Below are 26,272 nucleotides of genomic sequence, written 5' to 3'. Positions count from 1 at the left end.
CTCGGCCCCAGTGGCTCAAGCTCAGAGCTGTGGAAAGGCCCCGGTAAGCATTTGCTGTCCGATTAGGCCAGAAAGCTCAGTGGGACTCTGGTTACACACAGCCTTGTAACCTCCATTGAGGGTGTGAGCTTATCTTAAGAGACAGAACCAGACCTGCACACTGGAGGACTCTGGTGGCGGGGTGAGGAATGGGGCAAGACTGGGGACTTGTTAGAGGTTATTGCACTAATTCAGGGGAGTTGAAGGCTCATTAGGGTAATGGCAGTGAACATTAAGAGAAGTGGTAAGACAGGAGAGAATATTTAAGGAGGCAGAATGACAGAAGACCGAATAACATAAAGAATACAACTTGTGGTCAAAACACGGTATGAATGAAGTCACTGGTTTTATTGAGCAGCTCAAACTAGTCCCGAAGGCGACTGTTCAAGAGGCGTTCCAAACAGCTTCTGAGCAATGTACAGCCTCCCCCAAGGCTTAAACAGTACCCGTGCTCATGTGCACATTAGTCTTTGTTAAGAGTCAGGTTCACTAAATGCATTCACTTTTCATATACTTACTTGCAAATAATGCAACAGTATAGGTTTTTCAGTACTTCAGGCTAGATTTCTACTCAAGTAAGTCCAGAAGTGTGAGGTTCGCCTGTTTACAGACTCTGGTCTACAAAAATGGGAGGTCTCAAGATACCAGAAAGTTTATTCATAGCCAAAAATAAAAAAAGATTTCTTATTCTCCTGAAATAGGAAATATTATATTCCTATAGTCAAAATGATTAACAATTTTAAAGTTTTTTTTAAAAAATTCATTGAGAATTTTGATGAAATTCATTTATTTCAGTAGAATAAAACAATAAGCAGCATGAAAACATAAAGTGCTACATAAAAGCCCCACAATACATAAAATTTGAAAGCTTTCATTGGCTTCGACAGTTACAGGGGAAACAGACATTATCTATTTTTTTCGAGCATGCTATTTTAACTACCTTGCTATGTAGTCATGTGCTTTGTTGGTCAAAGAAAAAGCCACGAATTACCTAAATCTGAGGACTGGGGGAAGGAGTCCTAAGCTTTTACCAACCAGATCACACACCTAGTTTTGTCCTTGCACTCTAATTAAAGGGATAAACTGGGGCTTAAAAAGTAACAGTTTTCTGAAGTCTCTTTGGGTGATGTTCAAGTACGAATAGCCCCAAAGATTGATTTTGCTCATCAACTCCACAATGGGGACCTGGCTGACAACTTAAGGATTTTTAGGTAGCCTCTGTGAGCCGAAAGGGAAAGAACAAAAATATGCCACTTACAGATACGTGTATCGGGTGCTTAAAAAATGCCAACACAAACAAGAAGGTGGTCTGTCATTTGATAGGGGAGGGAAGAGAGGCAAATCAGACAGAGAAGGACCAGCTCAGTGCAAAATCTTCTTGGCTTAATCAATCTTAAAGTACTGGTACACACCATGGAAACATGTAACAAGACTACATAGTCCAGAGGCCGGCTCAGGTTTGACTGAGAGGAAGTGGAGGAAGTGGAAGGAAGAGAGCACACGATTAATCTCAGCAGAGGCTGAGAGCAGGGGACTTTCTTCTTCTCAGCTGATAACATTATCTGGTCTTCCCCATTATCTCCTCTTGCTAGGAGACCACTGAACCAATATCTCTAATATTTTGCGTTCCAAACCGACACTTCAGATTGTGCTTTCTCATGGCAATAAAGTTATAAAATGGTCACCTATAATTTTCCTGACATAGGGGGTCCTCATAAAGTCCTTGAGCTTTTTTTAAGACTTTACCAACTTCGGCTGTAGATGTAACAGAAACAATCTGTAAACACTTTTAAAATGCTAATTTATTAAAGTTTAAGACAATTATGTATTATATAATAGTATACAGTATGTTCTTACTTTAGATATGGACATAAAGGAAAGATGGCTATTAGATGAAAATAGAAATTGTGTCTGATAACAGAACCAAAGTCCATAGCAGCAGTAAAAATTAAATTTGCCTTTAATACTATTTTACAAATTGTTTCTATCTTGCCCATAATTTCAGTTAGTTAAAACTACATTCAGGACTTTATGAACACCATCCCCCAAAGTGTTCAAGATACATTACGGACTAGCTTTTTGGACTTGTCTAGAACCTGAACGCCATTTACAACACTGAGTTGTTAAAAAAAAAAAAAAAAGTAACTCACAAATGCACTTTTAGAAAACCTATTTGAAAGCAGGGGACTGCCTGTATTTAAAAATTAAATCTTCATTAACAAATACTCTCAGGAGTGCCCTCAATGCTGCTACTGAACGTGTTGAAGGCAATGTTCTTCTGTGATTCTATGTTCTCACCAGGCATTATGATGATGAAATTCTCTGCTAGAATCCACGGAGCTAGCTAGCATAACCTATATATTGACTTCGCACTGAAAATTATTTCTTGGGCTTTGATTAGGTGGACAATTCTAAGTAAAGGTTTTCCTAATTTCTATCACTGTTACTTGGGCCCTGAACTTTTCTATTAAAATGGTACATGAAATATTTCAACATTATACATATTCCTGGAATAATTAAATTTATAGTGATTACAAAGCTAGGCATATAATACCTTCAAAAGAGATAAAATTCAAAGCAGAGCAAACATTAAAATCTGAAGATCTTTCCATTTGATTTCTGGAAGAAAATCAAGTGATTTCCTGGCGTGGACCCTTCTTTCCTTTAAAAAAGATTTATGGAAGACTGTTTCCTTTCTTTCTTTGTAAATCTTGTGTGCATTTGGGAGAGAAGGGGATAACAGCATATCAAAGTGGTTACAAAGCATTATTCCCTCCAAATAACATCCAATAACAAAGATGTAATCTCATTTCCTCATAAATGTTTGACTGAAATAGTTACTTTCACTGAACAACATTTAGGACACAAAGTAAGTCACAGAATGGGCATCCCAGTATATCTCCTATGAATGACATTCTCAGCAAGCTACTTGAAGAGCTCTACTTTCCCTTTTCAACTCTTACCCCTATATCATTCTACATAAGCAGAAACAGAGTACTCAATAAACGGTATTGAGTAATTAGTAATACTCACTGGAACTTAAAACACCTTCTTTAATCCAAAAATTTCAAAGGGTCATACAGAAGAAAAGTATCACAAATTTACATAAAAAGCAGCTGAGGCATGAGAAACAACAGTAAGTTATTTCTCTGTAAAGCAGGTCATATGGTGAGACAAGGAACTTCAACTCCCAGTCCCTTAAACTAAGCAGACACAGTCTGAAAGTCTAGCTGTCTCTATACTGAATTTATCAGGATCAAAAAAGGAATGAAGGGTAAATACAAAATAATCTTTTTGTAAACAATTCTTAGATTATACCCAATGCAGAACGTTTAATGAAGCAGTTGAGTCACAGCTCTTAAGACACAAAACAATATTATAACTCAAAGTCAAATATGTACTCATTGGCCAGATATATTCGTCGGAATATAAGAGCTGCCAATGCCAAAGTCAAGATGACAATCAGAACAGCAGATCCGCCATGATCGGTGTGGTTGTCTCTTGGCTGCTGGCCCTGGATCACATCTGGGGAAGTGGACGACCTTCTTTGACTCTGCTGCTGGGCTCGGCGTTGTCGAGGGCTCATGGAGGTATTCTTAGCTACGGGCTGAGCAGGCTGTTGAAGGGATGTTACTGAGGGGTTCTGGGCTCCATACTAGGAAATTTAAGGAAATTTTGTTTGAAATTGGCAAAGAAAACGTATATATGTAGCTGTTATCTATTCACGAGTACACAGAACCTCAGAGCACTAAAATATGACTAAAGGCAAAACTACCAAGAATGATCTGAATGCCATAACTAATTACCCTCCTGAATAAGCCGACAACGCAACTCATTCTGAGTACGCATCAGGCAGAGGAGGACTTTATCAGCAACAAATAAGACAAGGACAGAGTTCAGCCATTTGCCCTATAGATGACTTTCTCCTCTCCTTCCGGTGTAACTCCAGCGATACCTGTTAAACATCTGGGCACCTCACTTGCAGGAGAGCCAAGGAAGGAAGCAATCCGGTTTCTTCTCGGCTTGAAAAATTGCCATACTAAATGGCGAAAAGTTTAACTCTCAACAGTGCGCCTTTCATGACCCAGGCCTCTTCCAACATCATCTTACCACATCAACATGCTTCCACCGACAATCACACAGCACACGGAAGAACTGCAAACCGTACGTTCTTCACAGCAGTACTGTCATAAAAATTAGATGTGGTTTCCAAGCCAGGATTATTTTTTCTCATAACTCCTGTCAACTGAATTGAGCACAAGTCGAGGAGAACCCTTTACTGTGTATTTGAATTGTGTTACTTTCTGTACGTAAAGCATACTTGGGCACACTAGCTGGCCCCGCAAAGCGTGAGGTATCAATGCTTTCTACCTTGACTGCTTGGTCAAGCATAACCACAATGTGGTACCACGTGACTCAAAATCTTAAATACGGTTTATAGATAAGAAAGCTCTACAAAATATGAATTCCATTTTATTTATATAGACCCCCTAACTCTACCTCTAATAACCTAATGGACTTTAATTCTTTTTTTGAAAACACCTTAAACTGGTTATATTAGAGCCAATACCCTTCAGAATAACTTTAAAAACTGAGTAAATATAAAACATTTAAAATACCTTCCATTAGAGAAAATTTCAATATTTAGAAGGGAAAAAATCAAATAATGTAATTCAAATAATTTTTTTAAAGACCGTATTATTTATTTGAGAAAGAGAGAGAGTACGGGTGGGGGGGGCAGGGAGAAGGAGAAGCAGATTCCCCACTGAGCAGGGAGCCCAACAGCCTCCCTCCCAGGACCCTGGGATCATGACCTGAGCCCAAGGCAGCGGCTTAACCAACTGAGCCACCCAGGCACCCCTTAAATTTTTCGAAAAGATAAGAGGATGGGCTTTGTCCTGGCAACAGCTATAACCATTAGGGAAGAAACTGCTGATCTAAGTTACCCTACAGAGGAAATTACATTTTAAATCTGATACTCATTTCAACATTAAAAGGTCTGGCTAATCTGAGTTTCTTAAAACTGTCCTTTGGAAGCACTCAAATGTAGTGACCCATAACACAGAGATAAAAAAGGAACTACTGACTTTGAGTTAAAAATAAAAGTCAATGCTGACACTGAATCAGAGCTGCATGGACTTGGTACTTCAACCTGCAGGCCTCCCAGAACAAGGAGCTCACTGAAGGGAGCAAATTCACAAAGCAGCAGCACTTCATGAGCTCTCTCGCAGTCACGGGCACCGTACAGGATCTTAACCAACCCTCATCGGGCTGAGCTGCGTTGTAGCAGCTGATGCAGCAACACTGCATCTGAAATCTCCCACTCTTCTGACAGCTCAGCCAAGAAGCTAGAAGGGTCTGAGGCGGCAAAAGTGCTCAAGGCCTACAAGGAAGGCTCTTAAGGAAAAACATGAAGGTGCCATCAATCCAGAAACCAGCACAAGAGATTGATTCGGCTTAAAGATTTTATTTTATACATGTTATTTTTCCCAGTAGTTTGAGGGGAGAATACAATGCCCATATACCTGACTAAAACAGGGAGCCCTGTCATTACTAGGCTGGCTCTACCACTTTGGAGATGCAGGGCCCTAAGCAAATTATTCAACCTAAGACTCAGCTCCTTCATCTGTACTGTGAGGATAATATCCAAGTCTGTAGTTGTAAGGATTAAAAGGAGTAACGATATAAAGTGCTTAGGATATACAACTGCTGATTAAATGCTAGTTAATAGTAATACCGTTACTGTTAATATACCCCATTGGAGACACTAGATTTAGGGTTTTTTTTTTTAAGATTTATTTATTTGAGAGAGCGAGCGTGCATGCAGATGCAGGGTGGAGGGGCAAAGGGAGAGACTCTCAAGCAGACTCTGGCTGAGCGCTGAGCCCTACTTGGGGCTTGATCTCACGACCCTGAGGTCAGGAACTGAGCCAAAGCCAAGAGTCCATCACTTAACCTACTGCACCACCCAGGCGCCCCACTGATTTAGATTTTTTTTTTTAATTTTTTTAAAGAGATTTTATTTTTTTATTTGACAGAGAGAGACAGCCACCGAGAGAAGGAACACAAGCAGGGGGAGTGGGAGAGGAAGAAGCAGGCTCCCAGCAGAGGAACCTGATGTGGGACTCGATCCCAGGTCTCTGGGATCACGCCCTGAGCCGAAGGCAGACGTGCTTAACGATTGAGCCACCCAGGCGCCCTGATTTAGATTTTTAAAAAGTCATTACTTAGGAGAGTTTTTCAGACCCCTGTTAGTATAATTAACATATTTTAGGGGCGTGTGGGTGGCTCAGCCAGTTGAGGGGCCGACTCGTGGTTGCACCTTAGGTCATGATCTCAGGGCCTGAGATCTGCCCACCCATGGGGAGGCATCTCCTTCAGATTCTCTGCCTCTCCCTCTGTCCCTCCCCCACCTCCCACACACACCCACTCTCTCTCTCTAAAATAAATACATAAAATCTTTAAAAAAAATATTTAGAACAACCATCCCTTAAAACACTGACTTTAGATGATATTTTAGTACATGCACTTAATGGAAATACTCAAGGGACATACTGCTTTAATTAGATTCCTGTATTTCAGATGCCTTCTTGATAATATATTACTATTATCGACTAGTGCTGAGATACCATAAAATTCTAGAACTTTTCCTATTTAAAACAATCCCATCAAGAGAAAATGATAACAACCCCAAGGTTATAGACTCAGAAAAACCTAGACTGCTTGGAGTTTAAGGACTAACTGGACAAAATTCTGGCAGTTCACATGAAGCTGGCTTTAACATTTTCAAAATGGTATGTATGATTGGTGGTAGGACTTCTATCTTTTTGCTGTTGACCTAAACTTGTCCAAATACACCTATCACTGAATGAAGACTTAAGTCATACCAGTTTCCGTTTCCTTAGTTAAGATGAAGCAATCATTTTTGGGAAGGTAGAAGTATATGACATGTGTATTTAATTTAATTAATTTTAAAAAACCAACAGTCACAAATAATTCCCTTGTAATACATATAAATTTTCCTATAATAATCTAGAATAACCAGCATCCGTGAAGGAGTTTTGTGTTTGCTTTTTAATACAAAATGGAATGGCTCATTCAGGACCTCAATCCCTAGGAAGAGGGAAAAAATCTAACAGACTGGAAGACCACAAAACTACCATCAGTATTTTCCCCATTTCTACACAGCTAAAAAAATCTGCATCAAAAAGCAACAGATGGCCTGATATTATCTGCTGTATTTAGACTTTGGGCAATCTCTCGCCCCCTCAAGGCTAAAAAAACATGGCTTATCTGGGATTTGATGTATAACATTTGTGAATTTATATTACACTTGCATGTGAAGCAGCCCCCCCTAGCCAAAACCAAGTTTCATTTACTTCCATGGTGATCAAATTATATCATCATACTCTGAGATAATCTGTATGTAAATGTAACTAAAAGCTTAACTTGCAACTGTAACAATTGATTACTTCTCGGTGTTTTAACCAGAATTGGTATCAATTACCTGTATCTATGAAAAAATTTTAAGTTTTATGTACTTTAAAATCAAAGTGCACACCTGAAACTATTGGAACATTGTATATCAACTATACTGTAATGATAAAAATTAAAACAAAAGAAATCAAACCAAACCAAAATGGAAAATACCACTGTAATAATATTATTGGTTGTGCAATGTAATTTACTTAAACTTCTTGATTTCTTTGCCTGTATTTCTAATATGTTTTTAAAGTGCCAATCCTAAGATTGATTTATTCAATCAACAAATATGTATTGACCACCAACTATATACAAGGCAGAAGGCCAGGCACTGCGGATACAGTGCAACAGAAAGACAGCTCTGATCCTCAAGGAACAGATATGCTGGGAAGATAGACAATAAATAATTAATGATAAAATAAATTACAAGTAGAATAAGTATAACTGCAATATGCAATAGGGGGAACTTAACATAGATTTAGGAGACTGAAGACAGATTGAAATACATCACGAGTATCAGGAGGCTGTCCTTACAGGTGAAAAAAGAGAACCACCCTCCTGTCTGGAACCATGGGATGGTTCTATTTTTTAAAAAACTATAAAATAAAATAAAAAATTAGAATTCTAAAGGTGAAAAGTAAACTGACTTTTTTTAATATTTCAAGGTAAAATATATACTGACTAAAATTAATTCATAATATCCCTCTGCGATTCATAAAATTACACGCAGATCATGTGAAACCGATTAACTCTCAGCATTCACTTTCTCCTTATACCTCCATCTCCAGTCCTCCAAGTACTTGCTCCGGCACACCCTCTCCCCTTCGCTCTGCTACCTACGTCTCTGCCCATCTCACTCTCTGAAAAGGAGAGAACCACCACTCAGGACTATTCAGTTCCACTTTATAGTAAGTTATTGCTGAGGAAAGGGCAAATCTGTATTTGCCAGCTTCTACTTCAACTTTCCTGACCCTTTAAAATCCTCTCTAAAACTGAAGAGGGGGAAAAAATGTAGCTACTCAACCAGTCTGTTACCAAAAAGACATGTTTTCTTATATACAGAAAGGAAATCAATGTTTTTCCTCGATAGTTCTATTTAGCAACTACCCAGTCACATTTTCTTAATCAAACTCTGATGACCTATACCCCCCAATATTTAGACAATAGGTCAGGGCAGAACTAACAAGACACATAGTATTCACTTACTTTTTCATTCAACAATGATTTATTGGACACTTACTATGTGCAAGGCAGCACTGTCCAATAGAACTTTCTGAGACGATAATGTTCGATATCTTCGCTGTCCATTATGGCAGCCACCAGCCACAGGTGGCTATGGATTACTTGAAATGTGGCCAGTGTGACTGAGGAACTGAACTTTAGATTTAATTTTGAATAATTTAAATATAAATTTAGATAGCTCCATGTGGCTAGTGGCTACAGTACTGGGCAGACCAGGTCTGAGGCAAAACTTTGGCTCTAGTCCTTCATTAACTGAGTGCCTGAATGCAACTTATCAAACCTGCCAAAGAAACAGTGCCTATTTAGAAAGTGGCTAATGTATGTACATTTGGTTTTATTCAGAGTGTAGTGCTATACTGTAACTAACTTTTCAGAGAAATCACAGAATTCTGGAGAGATGACAGGACCTAAAAATTATTTAGTTCAACCCTATTTAACAAGAAAGAAGGCCCAAAAAGTATGAATAATTTGCTTAAGATAATATGACTCATTAGAGGGAGAGGTGGGCTGGAGTCCAACTGTCAGGAGAATCAAAATATTCAGATATTTCATCTAGAGACCTCCTCCTCCTCCTACTGCAGATAATGATAATGATATAGGCATACACATATGTAAAAGACAAGAGCCATACCGAGGTACTGGCCGTAGCCCCCTGGAATGTTGTAGGTATCTCATCCTGTAAATCATTTAGTGAAAAAGAGTGGTTTAAGTCCGGCTCAGCGATAGTCTTTCCAGATGAATTGACTTCTGCCTATAAAAAGGTACACCCAAGAGCAGTGTTACAACAGGAAATGTACAGAATAAGCCACACCTATTCATCCTCTTTTGGACTTATTTTAATTGCTAATTTAATATCAACTATCAATCAGTTAAACATTGAGCACTCACGTGTCTAAGACTGTGCTAGGTGTTTCAGGAAGAAGCACAGACAAAACCTGTTCTCAAGGAACTGTTACTTGGTGAGAGACAAAACTAACACCCATGGTTCATAATCCACAAATCCAAATTAATTTTTTTCAATTTCCAGGTGAAGTGTGACATGTGAGATTACTGACAGTCTTTATCCCACATTAGTGTAAATATTCCCAGGTTTGCTGAGGGAATAATAGACTTGATTATGGGGTACTGCCCCAGATTGCACTGCGGGTACTAAAATACGGTGTATGTTTGGTATTTTCTAAAATGCGAAAATCTGATGTACAAAACGCATCTGGCCCTATGATTTTCAGGAAAGCAATTTTAAGTACAATAGGAATCCTCAGAAGGAAAAAAATAACCAATACTTATTAAGCACCTCCTCTTCCAGGCAACACAATGAACAGAAGGAAAAATTTCTCGCAAGAACTGGATATGAAAGGACAGACAGGATGTAAGACAGGTGAACAGGGAGGAGGTAGCATGTTGCTTAATGCAGGTTGACATTTTTTAATAGAGCTCATTAAATTCCAGAAGTAACTCTATGTTTGAATAAGACAAATGTGGGAAAAAAGGATATAAGGGAGATATGCCAAAATATTAACAGCAGTTATCTTGGGGGGATGGGATTATGTACAATTGTTATTTTCTTCTAAATTACTATACTTTCTATAATAAGAGCTAAAATTTATTAAGTATCAGGGACAGTTCTAAATACAATACATTTAAGTGAGTATTAACTCACTCAATCCTCATAAGAATCCTACAAGATAAGTAACATTATTATTCACAGATGAGGAAAAGGTACAGAGTGGCTAAGTAATATGTCTGATATCCTACGACTAATAAAGAGCAAAGCTGGGATCTGAACCCCAGAACTGCATACCAGAGTCCAAGCTCTTAATCACTATGCTGGACTGCCTTTGGGAATGTATATGATTAGTTTCATAATAAGAAAAAATTATTTGTAAAACCTTATTGCAACAGAACTATATTGCTTTACTTTCTATCCAGAATTTGGCAGTAAACAAAAGGGTCACATAGAATTTATTTACAAATTTAGGGTACCTTAAAACTGATTTGTCTTGCTAGTTCCTTGGCTTCTTGGTCAGCTTGGCTTGAATCACTTCCAGATTTTAAAGGCAACAGGACATCCTTCATGGCACAGCCACATCCCTCACAACAGAAATCCTGTGATCTGGTAGGAAATAATTTTTTTAATGCGTATAAATCAAATACTTGAATGTTAATTCAAGACACTCAAATACCGAATGATTCAATTCAAAATAAAAGAACCCTGGATAATTCCATATCATATTCATCTACATGTAAATTAGACAATTATGACAATATTATAGTTCTGAGACAAATATACAAGTTAGGTTGGTGTTAAAAAAAAATTCATGTTGGGGTGCCTGGCTAGCTCAGGTGGAAAAGCATGCAACTCTTGATCTCAGGGTCGTGAGTTCAAGCCCCACGTAGGGTGTGGAGATTACTTAAATAAATAAAACTTAAAAACAAAACAAAACAACAAAAACTGAAGTCAGTTATATCTCAATTTCTAAAAATGTAAAGTTAAAAAAAAAAAATCCAGGGCTAGTTTCCACTTTTTTCCAACATACTATCTAAAGAAAACTAAGCTTTACATCTGTACAACAAAATATATAAAATGTCTAACTACACTGTCCCCAAGATCACACATAACAAAACTATGTTGACCCTGTGGAAAAAAGTCACTATAAAGTTTGAATTATGTTTTAGCTGAAACATACATAAAACAGTAAAGAAGCCACCAAAAATAGAATTTTCAGATATTTCTAGGAAAAAATTCACCAATCCTATTTATCTAAATAGCAGTATAACTTATGCAAAGTGAAATAAGTCAGTCAGAGAAAGACAAATAGCATATCATTCTACCCACATGTGGAATTTAAGAAACAAAAGAAACAAGTTAGGGGTGGGGGGAGAGAGAGAGGCAAACCAGTAACAGACTCTGAACTACAGAGAACAAACTGAGGGTTACCAGAGGGGAAGTGTGTGTGGTGGGGGAGCATGCCAGAGGTGGGTCCAGTTAAACAGGTTATGGGGATTAAGGAGCGCACTTGTGACAAGCACTGGACATAAGTGATGAACCACTGAATTCTACAACTGAAACTAATATTGCACTGTATGTTAACTAGCTGGAATTTAAATACAAACTTGGAAAAACATAAAAATAACAAAATAGCACTGTAACTTGAAAGACAGAGAACTCATATAAAATCCAAAGACTCTGAAATTTATCACTCATTATATTAAGTAGACTAAAGATAAATCTGTTAACTAGACTTCCCAAGATTTATTTTTCTATATTTTCGTTTTTCCCTTTGTATTCCAGATATAGCCAAAAGTGTCCTGAAGTCCACAAGAGTGCTGAGGATTTGTATGAGTGGAAATAAATATGTATAATATATAGAAGGATATATTGTTTCATTGCTGAACTTTTTAAAAATTGTTTTATTGTACTTTCATCAATAAAATAAAAGCCTTCGGTCTTTAAGAACATGCTTTTTTAAAGATTTTATTTATTTATTTTATTATTTATTTGACAGAGATAGACACAGCCAGCGAGAGAGGGAACACAAGCAGGGGGAGTGGGAGAGGAAGAAGCAGGCTCATAGCGGAGGAGCCTGATGTGGGGCTCGATCCCATAACACCGGGATCACGCCCTGAGCCGAAGGCAGACACTTAACAACTACGCCACCCAGGCGCCCCGCTATTTAAATTTATTAAACAACTTCATGTGAACAAAATAAATGTAAAAGTAGTATTAACTTGTACTTGTTGCTGACTATTTTTGTTTCACCAGAAGCAGCACTGCTATCCATATCCTTTTGAGAGTCAGCTGTATCCAAATTATTTGCATTAAAAAATGTCCACTTTTAACTGAAAAGTCAGATGAAACTTAAAGGGGAAGGTTAATTTTTAACATATTAGTTTATCCACAAGGACAATATGCTACCATGGATGAATGCAAGACCATGTTTTTTAAAAAGCCTCTATCATAGACTAAGAACCTAGATTATTTACACTGGGAAGTCTAGAACAAATAAACAAAGTTCTTTTTTTCCTTATACATGAAATGAACTGGATAAAAGTATCAGGATAGAAAGCCAACAAAGAAAATCAAGTAAAAACAAATGCTATATATTCGAAGTACATATTATAGAATTTGTGAACAACAGCTGCAGTAGGGTATGTCCCCAGAACCTGGAAATAAGGTTTAAAAAGAAAAGTTGTTGATGAAATCCAAGAGTCTATCAAATCTTTCAGACACTAAGATCTATTTGATTTAACAAACATCTACAGAGGACGTGTTCTGGGCTATGCTAAGGTAGGAAATACCATCATTTAATTAACGTAATGTGTCTGAGAGGCGGTAGACAGTAGAGTCCAAAGCAGGAAAACGACCAAGATCAAGAATTACAGGACGTAAGTACTTTTAAATACTCGTTCTCCTCACCTCACTGCAATTTTGGAATCTTCAACATTTGCTGAGGGTTGGGTCTAGTATTCTAGGATTGGAAAGCCTCTCGATAGGATTTCTTATAAGGTCTCTTCCCTATGCACACTGATTTAAAAATAAACTGGGTTAGAAGTTGTTCTTAAAAAAAGAGAGCGGGAATTAGTCTTTGCACTACTCAAAGGAGAGGCTACCCTGAATCAGATGACTAATCTGGGTTATAGAGACAGAACGCATCTGAAAAAAACGAGATGGAAATACCACTAGGAAACCATAACTTGATAAAGAAAATCTCCTTTACTTTATTCTGGATCATTTATTGAGCATTTGCTTTGAGCCTGATACTGCAGATGCAAAGATGGATAAAGCGGACTGTCCCTCCCTACCCTTAAGAAGTTTTTATTCTTATGGAAAGCTACATATAAACAACTGCGTTGGGTTTTGGGGGGTTTTGTTTTGTTTTTGTTTTTTCCGTCTGGAATGCTGCCCACGTAGAGACAAATGACTAGAACTGTTTTCTCAGAGAGAGTACCTCTCACTGCCGTTGATATTACCAACTACTTTCTAAAACTAGACAGCATGAAATCAATTCTTTAGACTCTGGCCACCCCTGAGTAGTAAACTGCCACAAATGAAATTCTAAAATAGCAAAACTAGACTAGATCCTGTAACCAAGGTAACTCACAAAGTAAGAGACAGAGCCCATCTCCTAACGGTCACTACCCAGAATAGTATTTAAATCTTAACAAAGAAAGAAATGCAAAACTTACTTTTTGGCAAGTGCTCTTCTTTCCTCTGGTGTGTAATCTAGAGAACCTATGGCCCCCTCTCCTTTTGTTGGCATAAACCCAATGATGGCTAGTAATGCTGTTCTTACTGAAATAAAAAGTAAACATCAATCTAAGTTGTTTTGTAAAAGGAACTGGGTTTACTCTGGAAAGGAAAAAAGACACACAGGTTTTCACTGAAGAGGTCTAGGTAGGGTGATTTTATTAAAATGACGGCAAAAATTGAGACAAGGTAAGAATTTTTATTCTTTATTCAGTAACATCAAATTAATTATCCAAACAGTCTCAAGAAGGTGTTATAGTTTCTAATGAGGAACTGATGAGAGTTATAGAAGACGTATATTCACTTTAAACTAATACTCACTACTCCAGGAAGGCTGCCAAGTTTCAGGGTGATGTCCTGAGATGCTCAAGCAGATTTTCTTGCCTACTTCAAACCGCCCGTTAGCCTTAGGGATGAATAAGGTGTTTTAAAAACTGTATATATGTTTAATGTTTTATACTTTGTAAGATTAAACATATTTTATAAATAAATAATTTTAAAAGAAAACTTTAAAAGAATATAATCTCCAAGGGGACACAGATTTTTGTCTTCTTACAGCCGCTCCACAAATACTTGTAAACGAATAAAAGCCGTTTTTAGAAGCTGTAGCACCAGCCACTCTGGAAAACAGTGGGGAGGTCCCTTAAAAAGTTAAAAATTGAGCTACCCTATGACCCAGCCATTGCACTACTGGGTATTTACCCCAAAGATACAGACGTAGTGAAGAGAAGGGCCATATGCACCCCAATGTTCATAGCAGCATTGTCCACAATAGCTAAATCGTGGAAGGAGCCGAGATGCCCTTCAACAGATGACTGGATTAAGAAGCTGTGGTCCATATATACAATGGAATATTACTCAGCTATCAGAAAGAACGAGTTCTCAACATTTGCTACAACATGGATGGCACTGGAGGAGAAAATGCTAAGTGAAATAAGTCAAGCAGAGAAAGACAATTATCATATGGTTTCTCTCATCTATGGAACATAAGAACTAGGAAGATCGATAGGGGAAGAAAGGGATAAAGAAGGGGGGGTAATCAGAAGGGGCAATGAAGCATGAGAGACTATGGACTATGAGAAACAAACTGAGGGCCTCAGAGGGGAGGGAGTGGGGGAATGGGATAGACTGGTGATGGGTAGTGAGGAGGGCACGTATTGCATGGTGCACTGGGTGGTATACGCAACTAATGAATCATCGAGCTTTCCATCAGAAACCAGGGATGTACTGTATGGTGACTAACATAATGTAATAAAAAAAACATTAAAAATAAATAAATAAACCCTGAAAAAAAAAAAAAGAAGCTGTAGCACCTTTCTGAAATCTAAATAAATGACATATGATAATGTCCTGATGTCCTCCTCTGAGTACAGTACTGGGCTAGGCTCCGTGAAGGATCTAAAAGAGAAGACATGCAGAGGCTAGGAAAAACCTGAGGACCTGGTGTCACCTAACTAGACATTGGTGCAGGAGGCTCTGAGACAGGAGTGATTTTCCTAAGGATGATGCAATTTCATAAGACAGGAATACAAAAGAGACAGATCAGAGGTAACGATTTCTGTTTGGGACATGGATCTGTTGTCTTGGGAGAAGAGCTGTTGATGACGTACAGCAGACAGGCAGAAATACAGACACGCTGACGTCAGAAGAAGATACACGTGTTTGGTATCCGACTTCACAGAGGTGACCGGAGAAACCATTTCATAGAAATAAGAGAAAATAGCTGATGTGTGAACTTACAGAATATCCATACTCAGAGGAAGGGAAAGGAAGAAGAGGCATGAAGTTAGAATATAGGCTCCACGGAGCCAGAGAATTTGACTTGTTCTCTGCCACACCTACAAGGTGCATGACATATGGTTTTTTTTAAGATTTTGTTTATTCATTTTTAGAGAGATTGGGGGGGCAGAGGGGGAAGGAAAGGGACAAGCAAACTCTGCACTGAGCATGGAGCCTGACACAGGGCTCAGTCTCATGACCCTAAGATCACGACCTGAGCTGAAATCAAGAGTCAGACGCTTAACTGACCGAGCCCCATGATGCATGACATATGTTTAATAAATATTTGCTGAATGAAGATTAGAGAAGACTTTTCAAAATAGAGGAAGTGAACCAGAAAGATCAAATATTGAAAATCAGGAAGGCAGGGCTGATTCTCAGACAGTGTGCTAACCATGACCATACATTGGTTAACTACTAAAATATTTCTGTACTTGTTGGTTAACAGCTGCTGCCCCAACTACCCACCCCCCATCCGTTTCCCCATGCACCAGCCCCATCCCCTGGACCACTTGGCTCTCCCCATGATCTAGCAACTAAAAAGTGACTCCTAACATAGTAGGGTCCCTCCAGGACCCTGCTCCAGTCCTACTGCCGGTATTAACAATTCTCGACATCACCTAATAATTGTTAAGGACAAAATTTTACATGCTAGGAACTTTATATTGTGATTGTATTTACCATACACAACCCTTGACAGATAAGAAAACTGAATTTCAAAAAGATTACGCAACCTGCCTGGTGTAATGGAAAGAGCAGTGGTCAGAATCCAGGTCTATTGGCTCTGAAACTAATGTTCTTTCCACTCACTAAATCTAAGTAAAAGCAGCTTTAGTTTAGTACGTATTGATGAATACCTTTTGTTTCACCATTTGCTCCTCCATGTGTGTCAGATATTTAACTCAGATGGTCCGGGATGAGGACTGAGAAGAGGCAATGCAATTTCTCAAACTGGTCTCTGAGACTGCTGTAGTAAGCATGTGGAATCAGCCTGCAACAGGCTAAACTAGGGGAAGGATGTCTTGAAGTTATCAAAGAGGAAATAGGACAACAGCTTAAAGAGGTAGGAGAGATACAGATACAGAAAGGCTTTTGTGTTTTGTTTTGCTTTTTTCAAGGTTAGAGGATAATTAGACATACTTGCAAATTAAAGGAGAGCTTAATAAGTAAGAGAAGAATTTACTCTGAAGGAACAACATCCCAGGAAAAAAAGAGAAAACTGGATCAACAGTTTTCCTTCACATGGAGGTAAAATATGTGAAGACAGAAATTCTAAGATATAAATAGTAATAATGTAACTAACATTTATTGAGAACCCTGTGACAGTTCTTATTTTCAGAGCCGTACGTAAAAATAAGGAAACTGAGGAAAAGAATATAAGAAAGGTGAGAAGTTGAAGATGACGATGTAAGAGATATAATAACATTAACTACCTTTTCCTGAGTACTTACCAAGTGCCAGACACTGTGCCTAGCACTTTGTATCCACTAATTCCTTGAATCCTATCAACCACACTATGGCAACTGTGCGTTCATCAGCATCGATAATTCCTAGGAATTATTTTTTGGGGAAAAGACTGTACTATCAAGTCCTGGTCCCCAAAGACAAAATTATAACAACGTTCTGCTTGCTTGCTTGCTTTCCTTTTTTTTTTTTTAAGATTTTATTTATTTGACAGAGAGAGACACAGTGAGAGAGGGAACACAAGCAGGGGGAGTGGGAGAGGGAGAAGCAGGCTTCCTGCCGAGCCGGGAGCCCGATGTGGGGCTCAATTCCAGGACTCTGGGATCATGACCTGGGCTGAAGGCAGACGCTTAACAACTGAGCCACCCAAGCACCCTATGTTTCTTAATGAAAATGAGTATGCTAACCATGCTTTGCAGTCACCATGAAGAGTTAAACCACAAGCATTCCAAAAAGCCAAGAATTCTTACCGTTAAAAGAATAATGCTCGGTGGCTTCATGGGATATTCTGGGGGCAGTACTATTCGTCCATGATAAACTCCTCCATCAAAATCAGAATCTGGGGGCCCTCTAACTGTGAAGTGCCATTCAAAAAGGTTATCCTGAACAAAAGCAATAACCAGCAAGGAATCAATAACATTAAAACGTTTGATCATCTTTATTAACGAGTACCAGAAATATTCCTGGGTGAGAAATATTAAATGTTTCACATTATTACTAGAATAGTTTCTAATACACAAAATATCTAAAGTATAAAAGTTATAAATAAAAGCTATTTAATCTAGTTTTCATGTCCCACGAGAGCTAAAATCTTTTTTAAACAAATGCATTTAAAAACAGCTGAGCATTGTTATATATTCATAAATTAGATTACAGATTTAATTAAGTTAAATTAATCCTTGAATACTAATTAGTGATAATTATTATATAATCAAATAATTGCTGTAAATGTAGATTACTTTAACAAACTTTAAAAAATTATCCCTCATAGATGCTTAAGAACTTGTTTATTTTTAAGTAGTCAGTAATATTAATAAATATGCTATCAACATCACCTTAGAGTCCCCAAGTACTTTACAGTTTACAGTGTGCAAAATATTTGCACATACTGTATTTTCATTATTATCATGGAAACCAGACTGAGCACATTTAAATACCCTCCTTCTACAGATGAAAAGACTGAAAAGAAATAGAAATGTTTGTGCAAAAAGTCCAGACTAGCTGCAGGAGTCCCTTCAAGGGGCCAGGTCATCCAAACTATAAAGAGTTTGGGGTTCTTTCCATTACCCCTCCCTCCCTCATACTCAAAACCTAAAACCAATCTAGCATCTGAGACCATTTTATGGAGAATGGAAATTTGCTATGTAGGATTCTGAATGGCTAATGAAATAAATACTAAGAAAATACAGGGAGTAAAATACATCAATAAACCACACCAAACATATCTGTAATGACTCAAAGCAATGAAAAAACAATTTTAAGGAATTCATTTAAAATATTAAAGTATTAACATCCATATAAAAGATGGAAACTAACCTCTAATGGCTGTGCATGGTAATGATCTGTTGGGTCCTTCAATTCTGCTGCTTCTTTCATTAAACGCTTAACAGCTAAAATAAAATTCATAAGATAAAGACATTTAAAATTCACTTTTCCAAGAGATTAGCACAGATTTACAAACCTAATGAAAAAGTTCCTACTTCAATAAAAAGTTGTAGAGGGATAGTTCAACTGAGTATATGGTGAAAGTTTAATTATGAGGTAATAGTATTAACTGGAGAGGGGAAGGGCATGGTAGCTAGGCATTAGAAGAAATATATATTAAATTAAATATTTAGGGCAGTACTATTTTTATTTAATAAGTACCTACATATGTTTCCTATGTGCTAGCACTCAAACATTAACTCATGGAATCCTCAAAACAATGCTATGAGATAGGTACTATTTTTATTCCCATTTTCCAGACAAAGAAATTGAAACATGGAGAGATTATGTAGCTTGTCCAAGGTCACAAAGCTAGTAAATGACAGCTGGGATTCTAACACAGGCCGTCCAACTCTATCTTGTTAATATGTCTATATTAACAAAAATGTGCCCTCTGGAATTCATGCTCATGAACAGGAGACCCCCCCCCACATCCTCCACCTCTTGGGAATTTCCACCCACTATCTTGTATTAATATAAATGGGTGTCCCCAGAGGTCACTGAATCTCCACTGTTCTAACAGAATTCCTTTTTTTTTTTTTTTTTTTTTGGTAGGTTCCATACCCAATGTGGGGCTTGAGCTCATGACCCTGAGATCAAGAGTCTCATGCTCTACTGCCTGAGCCCGCCAGGTGCCCCTTGAATTCCTTTTTGAAATGACTCTTCAGCTTAATTAAAACTTCCAATCCACAGACCCCATAATTTTCTATGCCTACCTACACCTATATTCACTTCCCTCTTTATCCACACACTTGGCTCTTAGGAGTTTTTTCATAATCCCCTAATAAAATGCAATGCTAGCTGACCCAACCCAACCCTCTTCTTATTTGGTATCTATACCCAAACAGCTGAGCATTACTGAAAGGGGGGTGGGGGGAGTCACAGAGGCAGGCACACTGATAGAGTTATGATCCACAATCTCCATTGGGACACAATGCCACCTAATGCTCCTGAATTTCTCTGGTAAGCCCACCAGCCCACTCCAACTAGCACCCCAAGACTATTTCACACCTGTTTACTCCTCGTCTTATTCTTCTTCCACCTCCTGGAGTTAATGGGCCTTTTCCTTCCATGATTAATGACTACTGGCAGCTTATCACAACCAAGAATCCTCTCTGTATCTGTACCCTCTTTCCTTCCCTACTGGCTCTCAAAGATCAATCCTTTGATCCCAGCCCCTCTCACCTCAAGTTTTAGGTGCTAAAAATGTTAGGATACTAGTGTAGAGAGCAAAGCCAGGAGAAAACCAGGTAGCCCAAGGCTCCCCAAAACTCTGCTTGAAAAACAACTGCTGTAGTTCCATATGTGCTAGAGAGAAGTACGTACCAGGTGGGCACCTAACCTGAGAGCTGACATTAGAGAAAAGGGGTCAGGTACTGACATCTGAAAGAAAGACAGTGGGAATTATGCACGGGTATGAATAGGCAGAGGAAACAATAACAGTAAAATATATGGACGTATAGATTGGAATGTTACAGGGAAAGAGGTTAACTGAGAACACTTCACACACACATACAACCGAACAGTTCAGTGTGTATCAGGACTTCTGCATAAAATTTCACATTAATCAAGGGGTCCTAAGTGGGGGGAAAAGGTTAAGTCACCATGGTATTCCATAATTACTAATTCTTTTCCATCTCCTACACTGAACTAGGTCCCTATAGGCGTAGTGCAGACTTTGTTCACTTGGTCAAAATATTTGAACATCAACTATTTATTGAGTATATATACTAGATGTTACAGCTACAACCAAAATAAAATATAGTTTTGGTTACCAAGGAGCTTGTAGTCTTGGGGCAGGTGTTGGGGGAGTCAAAGAATTGAACAAAGCCTCGTGTGTGGAACATGGGGGGTAATGTGTCTCAATAAGTACCTGTATGTTTCTTTTTTTTAAATTTAATTATTCATTTGAGAAAGAGAGAGAGCAGCGGCAGGAGAGCACAAGCAGGGGGAGGGTCTGAGGAAGAAGGAGAAGCCGACTCCCCACTGGGCGTGGAGCCCAACGCAGGGCTCAATCCCAGGACCCCAGGATCATGACCTGAGCGAAGGCAGCTGCTTAACCCACTGAGCCACCCAGGAGCCCCTACCTCTATGTTTCTAATCGAGCACTTACCATGCTCCTCAGCTTGCAATACTATTCCCAGTCCCACTCCCTGTCTCATCTAGATTGGCTTTAAGCAACTTCCTCAGGAAGGTCTCCCTGACACCTTCCCTTGTACACGCTGAGGAATGATTAGAGATTCCCACCTGCACAGATTAACATTTCTAAGGCGTCCTGGAGCGGAGTGGAGACCAGAAATACTCTCCAAGGAATTCTAAGGGTCAGTCAGGTTTGGAAGCCACTACCCTAGAAATTAGATTGAGCCCCCTTGCTGTAAGCCCTCATAACACTCTGTATTTTATCATTTATAAAGTTTATCTCATTCGTAATTACTTAACACCAGTCTTTCCTGCTAAACAATTTACTTCACTCAGGCTCCTCGGGGCTTAGCACACAGTAAGCACTCAAATATTAATTTAATTGAATTTTACCATCACCCCTCCAAAAATCTCTTTCCAAGCATCTGATGAAAGGCAATGGTTTTCAAACTTACTTGACAATAAGATAAAATCCTTTTTTTAAAAAAAAAGCTTAATGAGAACCTCAATATGTAAAAGAGGTAACAGAGCTATTTTGGTTGAAGAAGCCAGCATGGAAGGACCTTCAAGCTGTTTATCCCCTTCAACCTAGTCTATTGAAGGGTCCCATGGAACAAAGATGGAAAAACCCTGGTTTAAAGCCACACAAAAATATCATTCTTTCAAATTAATATTATTAGATATAAATAAAATCATGGAAGCTGTTATGAAGTTAATTTATTTGGCTGCCGTCGGCAATCAAAAATGCCATAGAGGTTATTTTTCCCTCATTCCTCATCAGCTGGCTGAATGATTAAGCTGAAGAAGTCAGATTTTATGTCATTCCATCCCCTTACCCCATTTTCTCTGCCCTTCTCCCAGTTCAATAGGAGAGAAAAAAATAAACACCCGTAGTACCTGGACATTATGAGAGATGTAAGAAAGGGTCAGAATTGATTTAAGAATGTATTTAAAGGCACAATCGTTTGCTCAACAACTAAACACGCTGATTTTTTAGTTCATAGGCCACACAGGCACATACCACATGAGAGCTAAAGCCATGCAGCCAAACAGAAGGTAATATTAGTCTACTGTTTCCATGATCTTTTTTTCTTGAAATTATATATATTATAACCGCCTTAGTGCAAAAGAAAATGGATTCTGAATCAGGCTGCATTAAACTTCTGGCTCTGACATTTTGTAGCTCTAAATCCTTAAATAAATCATTGAATTTTATTCTTTTTCAGTGTTTGTACCTATTGAATGGGAGTCAATAATTTCTTCATATAATTCTCCTTTCCTTCCCCCTCTCCCCTTCCCCCATCACAAGTTACTAAGGTCAGAAACAGATTGGGCTATAAGGCTCTCTCCCTGGTTCAAAACCAGGCAGTGAGCATATGTAGCTGGCCTCATGGCATAGCTCTCTTGTTCCCAAGGAGAAGTATTACTGCTATGGAATAGTCAAGTTTCGAAACAATGCCTGGAACTGGGGCTGGGGCATAGTCTGCCACTCCTGATACTCCTCCATCTCTTGCTATCACATAGTTAAAAACTTTTTCTGATCATCTCCTCTCTTATCTCTTTGCATGGTTATTCAAGGAATTCTTCTACTATGGTGAGATAAGATGTGCCAGGGAAGGGAAAGAAGTGGGGAGCACCTGCACGCCTGCTCTTGTTCTTTTTTATGGAGGCCACTTGATCCCTCTAGATCCAGGCTCTAGGCTGCATGGGCATCTTCCCACGCCCAGGCTCTGCCTCACTAGGCTTACACTGGGCTTTGGAGACAAAGCTCTAGCTAAAGAGAGCTTTTACAGGTCACTGTCTCTCACGTATCTAATTTCTCTCGGAAAGCAGATATCTTAATATAAGCAGTCTCCAAAGCATAGGGAAAATGCAGGAGGCAGGTATATTGAGGATATGAACCCAATGTCTGCTCCCCAAGTGCCTCTTCCTGCTCCCATAGTGAAGGCACTTAAGCAAATGTTTAAGGACTAGTGTTTCTGCCCAGAAAGACCCTATAAATGTACCCATTCAACAAACATTTAAAGAATGTCTGAGTGACGGAGACTTCTTGCCTTCAGAAAGCTCATAGTGAGAAAGCGATGCAAACAATTACAGTACCAACGCTGACTACGTGCGCACAAATACAGGGACTACCTTATCGTCCACCTAATAGTCTGCCCAGGGTAGCTGGACAAGGCTCGACCTTAAAGAAGCATGAAGAATGGGAATTTCCGACGGATTAAAGGGAAGCCACTCCAAGCAGAGGTTCCAATAGGGACCAAGGCATACAGGTGAGAAGAGCAGCTCCATCTGGACAGTCACTTGGGCAAGATGGATACAGGGCAAAAATACAAAGGAGAAGAAAAAAAAAAAAAAGGCAAAGGAGCACAGCTGTAGGATAATAGGTTGGTGAGAAAGGCGAGGATGGAATCGTGAACAGCCCTGTAAGGCCAAGCTAAATACTTTACTTTGAACTTTATCCACAGCTATTAGAAAGCTACTGAAAAATTTTCAATTTGAGGAGTGATCAAATCCGTTTTGTTTTGTTTTATTTTGCTGGCTCTGCTGACAATAGTGGCTGAACAGATAAATGTTTACATCTATCTCTTAGACACCAATCACCTGCTAAACACACCCATAGGCCCTTCTGAAGAAAGCTGCCACAAGAGGTTCTTTATACCTAGGTCTCCCTACTTTGTACTTTGAGACCCTACCATCTCGGCCAGAGCAGTCCCAGAAAGGCACCAGGGAGCTTGATGCAGAGCAACTACTGATAGACTAAGTCAGAGGCTTCTGAGGTGGCTTCATACGGAGCTCTGCCCACAACCACAAGTCCGTTCCAGAAAAAATCGCAAAGAAATAAGTTTTCCCACTTACAAAATGAATTACTATCCACATGCTAGCACACTGGCCCTTAACCTGTATGTGTATTCTCTTAATTGTACCATCCATACCTCTAAGACAACTGCACATTACAGAGAAAGGGTTCTATCTCTTACATTGTGCAGTGCTTTTAACCATTTTTTTCCACATATGCATTACTCTAAAAGTATCATATGACAGAGAATAAAACAAAGGAAGGAAGCATTTTCACCATGCCTCCTAGCACTTCTCGTAAGCCCCATATATCATCTAACCCACCTTCACCATGAACTCCAAATGGTCCACACAGTAACAGAACAAACAAACAAACATTTTAAAAAATCACCTCCTATAGAACAACAACAACACCTTTGAGGAAATGATACCAAAAAGAGGAAGCAATTTATAACACAGAAGCATATTGACCAAAGCTCAGCCAGCTGACAGATCATATACTTTGGAAATGTACAAAATTCCGGAGAACTCTGAAAGCTTTTCATAATCTATCGAAACCGAGCAATGTGCTGTAACAACAATGTCTTGGGACCCACCAGTTCTCCATTCCAAACTGCAGTATTATTTATATTTGCATTATTCTCTGGGCATTCCACTAAGTACCTCCGCTGTCCTAAGGAACTTGGTACCATGTGACCAAGGAGTCACCATACATTTTTACCCACGTAGTTTTATTTAAATCTACCACAATCTAAACAATTTAAGCATTCTGCCATCTAACCCTAAACCTAAGGTTTTCTTTCCCTCTTTTACTTTCCTTCTTTCCCCCAGTGTTCTTAAGAGATGGGCAGGGTGTGTGTGTTGGGGGGGGGGCTTCCTTATCCCACTGAAGTTGAATTGTATAAATGCATTTCTTGGAAAGCCCATAGCTTTCACCAGGTTTTTAAAGGGGTCTATGGACCCCCCAAATGTTATGACCCATTCTACACACTTGGTCACCTAAGAACATTTCTCAGCCTGAGAGCACTCAAGTTAACGGCGCTCGGTTCAATCAATAGCCTCAGACTTTTCTGAGGTTTCTACATCTTTTTTTTTTAAAAATCAAAGATTTACAATGTCAGCTCTTTCCATAAGAATGGTAATCTTGGTGATTCCTACTGAAAAGATGCTTTCTTGGAAGGAAAAAATAAGCAGCAGCAATATTCAGTTAAACCATCACTAATATTCTAGGATTATCACTTAGAGCTGAACTGTGGAGTTTCTCCCTCCTAACAAATTTATCAAGGTACAGATGGAATAAATACCATTTACAGAACCTAGTGATTCATTTCCAGCCTGCCTTAATATGAAAGAGCTGCTTACTTTTCTTGCATCTTTATAATGCACCAGAAAAGAACTTGAAGCTAGGATTGTTTGGGCTGTTCTGTGAATGAAGCAGCGGCACCAAATACAGGAAGTCTCTATGACTGAATATAGATATATATCATGCTAGTCGTCTTGGCAAAAATCATGGTTAGCTCTAAAGTACACGGCTCATCTAACTAGTTTTCTTAGTCTTTGGTTAGCTGGTTTAGCACAGTATATTTCCTCTAGGTCTGTAATTCCATTCGCCCCAAATGCTGCAAATGGAATATTTAAACAACCAAATGCTCACATGCAAGTGAGTCAAACAGCTAATAAAAGTCCGGTGGCAGCGACGAAGGGATAACGACGGTCTGTGCTCAGGTACCGCAAGGGACTGTTAACTACTACCCACGGACATCACCTTTACACCTGTTCCCAGGGATGAGTTAGGACCCAGCACTACGAGAGCAAGATGCGGAAAGGGAAAGTCCGGGTGCTGCGGGGAACTGGCCGGTCCCCAGGACTGACGGCCGGTGCCCGCCCGGACGCCCTGCGGCCTGCACCATTCCGGCAGGCGGCGGTCTCGCGTAGAGCGCGAAACCCCGAAGCCGAGCCGCGAGAGGCGGCGGACGCGAGGGAACCGCAGCGCCGGGCCCGGGAGCCCAGGGTCACTCCACCCTCCCCGGCCCACCCGGCGGCGCCGCCCGCCGCCTCCGGCCCTGCTCACCCGGACTCTTCAGGTTGTAGCGGGTCTCCATGGCGGATCGCTGTCCCGGCTCTGGCCTCCCGGCCCGCCGCCTCCACCTTTCCGCGCCGCAGCGGCCCGGGCGTCAGCGCGGCTCGGGCCAATTGGGCCAGGCCGAGGGAGCCTCCGCAGACGCCGCCCAGCCCCGGCCCGGACTGCGGGCGGGAGGGATGGGGGTGAGCGTGCGGGCGGGGCGCGGGCTTCGCGATGGCGCCGCCTCCTCCGCGGCTCCCCCCGCCTCCCTGAGGGCCGGGCAGGCGCCGGCGCCGGCCGGGGCGTCGCTGAAC

The 26,272-nt window shown here is 39.7% G+C and overlaps 1 protein-coding gene across 1 annotated transcript; it reads right to left on the bottom strand.

Annotated features, from left to right (window-relative positions):
* Window positions 1-809: 809 nt before the first annotated feature.
* Window positions 810-26,154, bottom strand: UBE2J1 (ubiquitin conjugating enzyme E2 J1). The gene is made up of 8 exons (XM_026511822.4): window positions 25,968-26,154; window positions 18,791-18,864; window positions 17,725-17,856; window positions 14,333-14,417; window positions 13,951-14,056; window positions 10,747-10,876; window positions 9,395-9,514; window positions 810-3,694 (listed from the first exon to the last, which is right to left on the bottom strand). Exons 1-8 carry the CDS (start codon window positions 25,996-25,998, stop codon window positions 3,416-3,418), a joined length of 957 nt encoding a protein of 318 aa, XP_026367607.1. The 5' UTR covers window positions 25,999-26,154; the 3' UTR covers window positions 810-3,415.
* Between the last annotated feature and the right edge of the window lie 118 nt (window positions 26,155-26,272).

This window comes from Ursus arctos, unplaced genomic scaffold (genome assembly GCF_023065955.2).
Source record: "Ursus arctos isolate Adak ecotype North America unplaced genomic scaffold, UrsArc2.0 scaffold_13, whole genome shotgun sequence".
NCBI lineage: Eukaryota > Metazoa > Chordata > Mammalia > Carnivora > Ursidae > Ursus > Ursus arctos.
The sequence above is the reverse complement of the archived record's forward strand: the minus strand, read 5'-3'. Positions and strand labels throughout refer to the sequence as shown.

What these genes read in the sequence shown, in the direction of transcription:
- UBE2J1 (XM_026511822.4), bottom strand. Translation starts at nt 25,998, where the DNA reads ATGGAGACCCGCTACAACCTGAAGAGTCCGG. An exon ending in TTGGCAGCCTTCCTGGAGTA is followed by an intron (nt 14,057 to 14,332) that starts GTGAGTATTAGT and finishes TTTTTATTTCAG; the next exon opens with TAAGAACAGCATTACTAGCC. An exon ending in AGAAGAGCACTTGCCAAAAA is followed by an intron (nt 10,877 to 13,950) that starts GTAAGTTTTGCA and finishes ATTTCCTACCAG; the next exon opens with ATCACAGGATTTCTGTTGTG.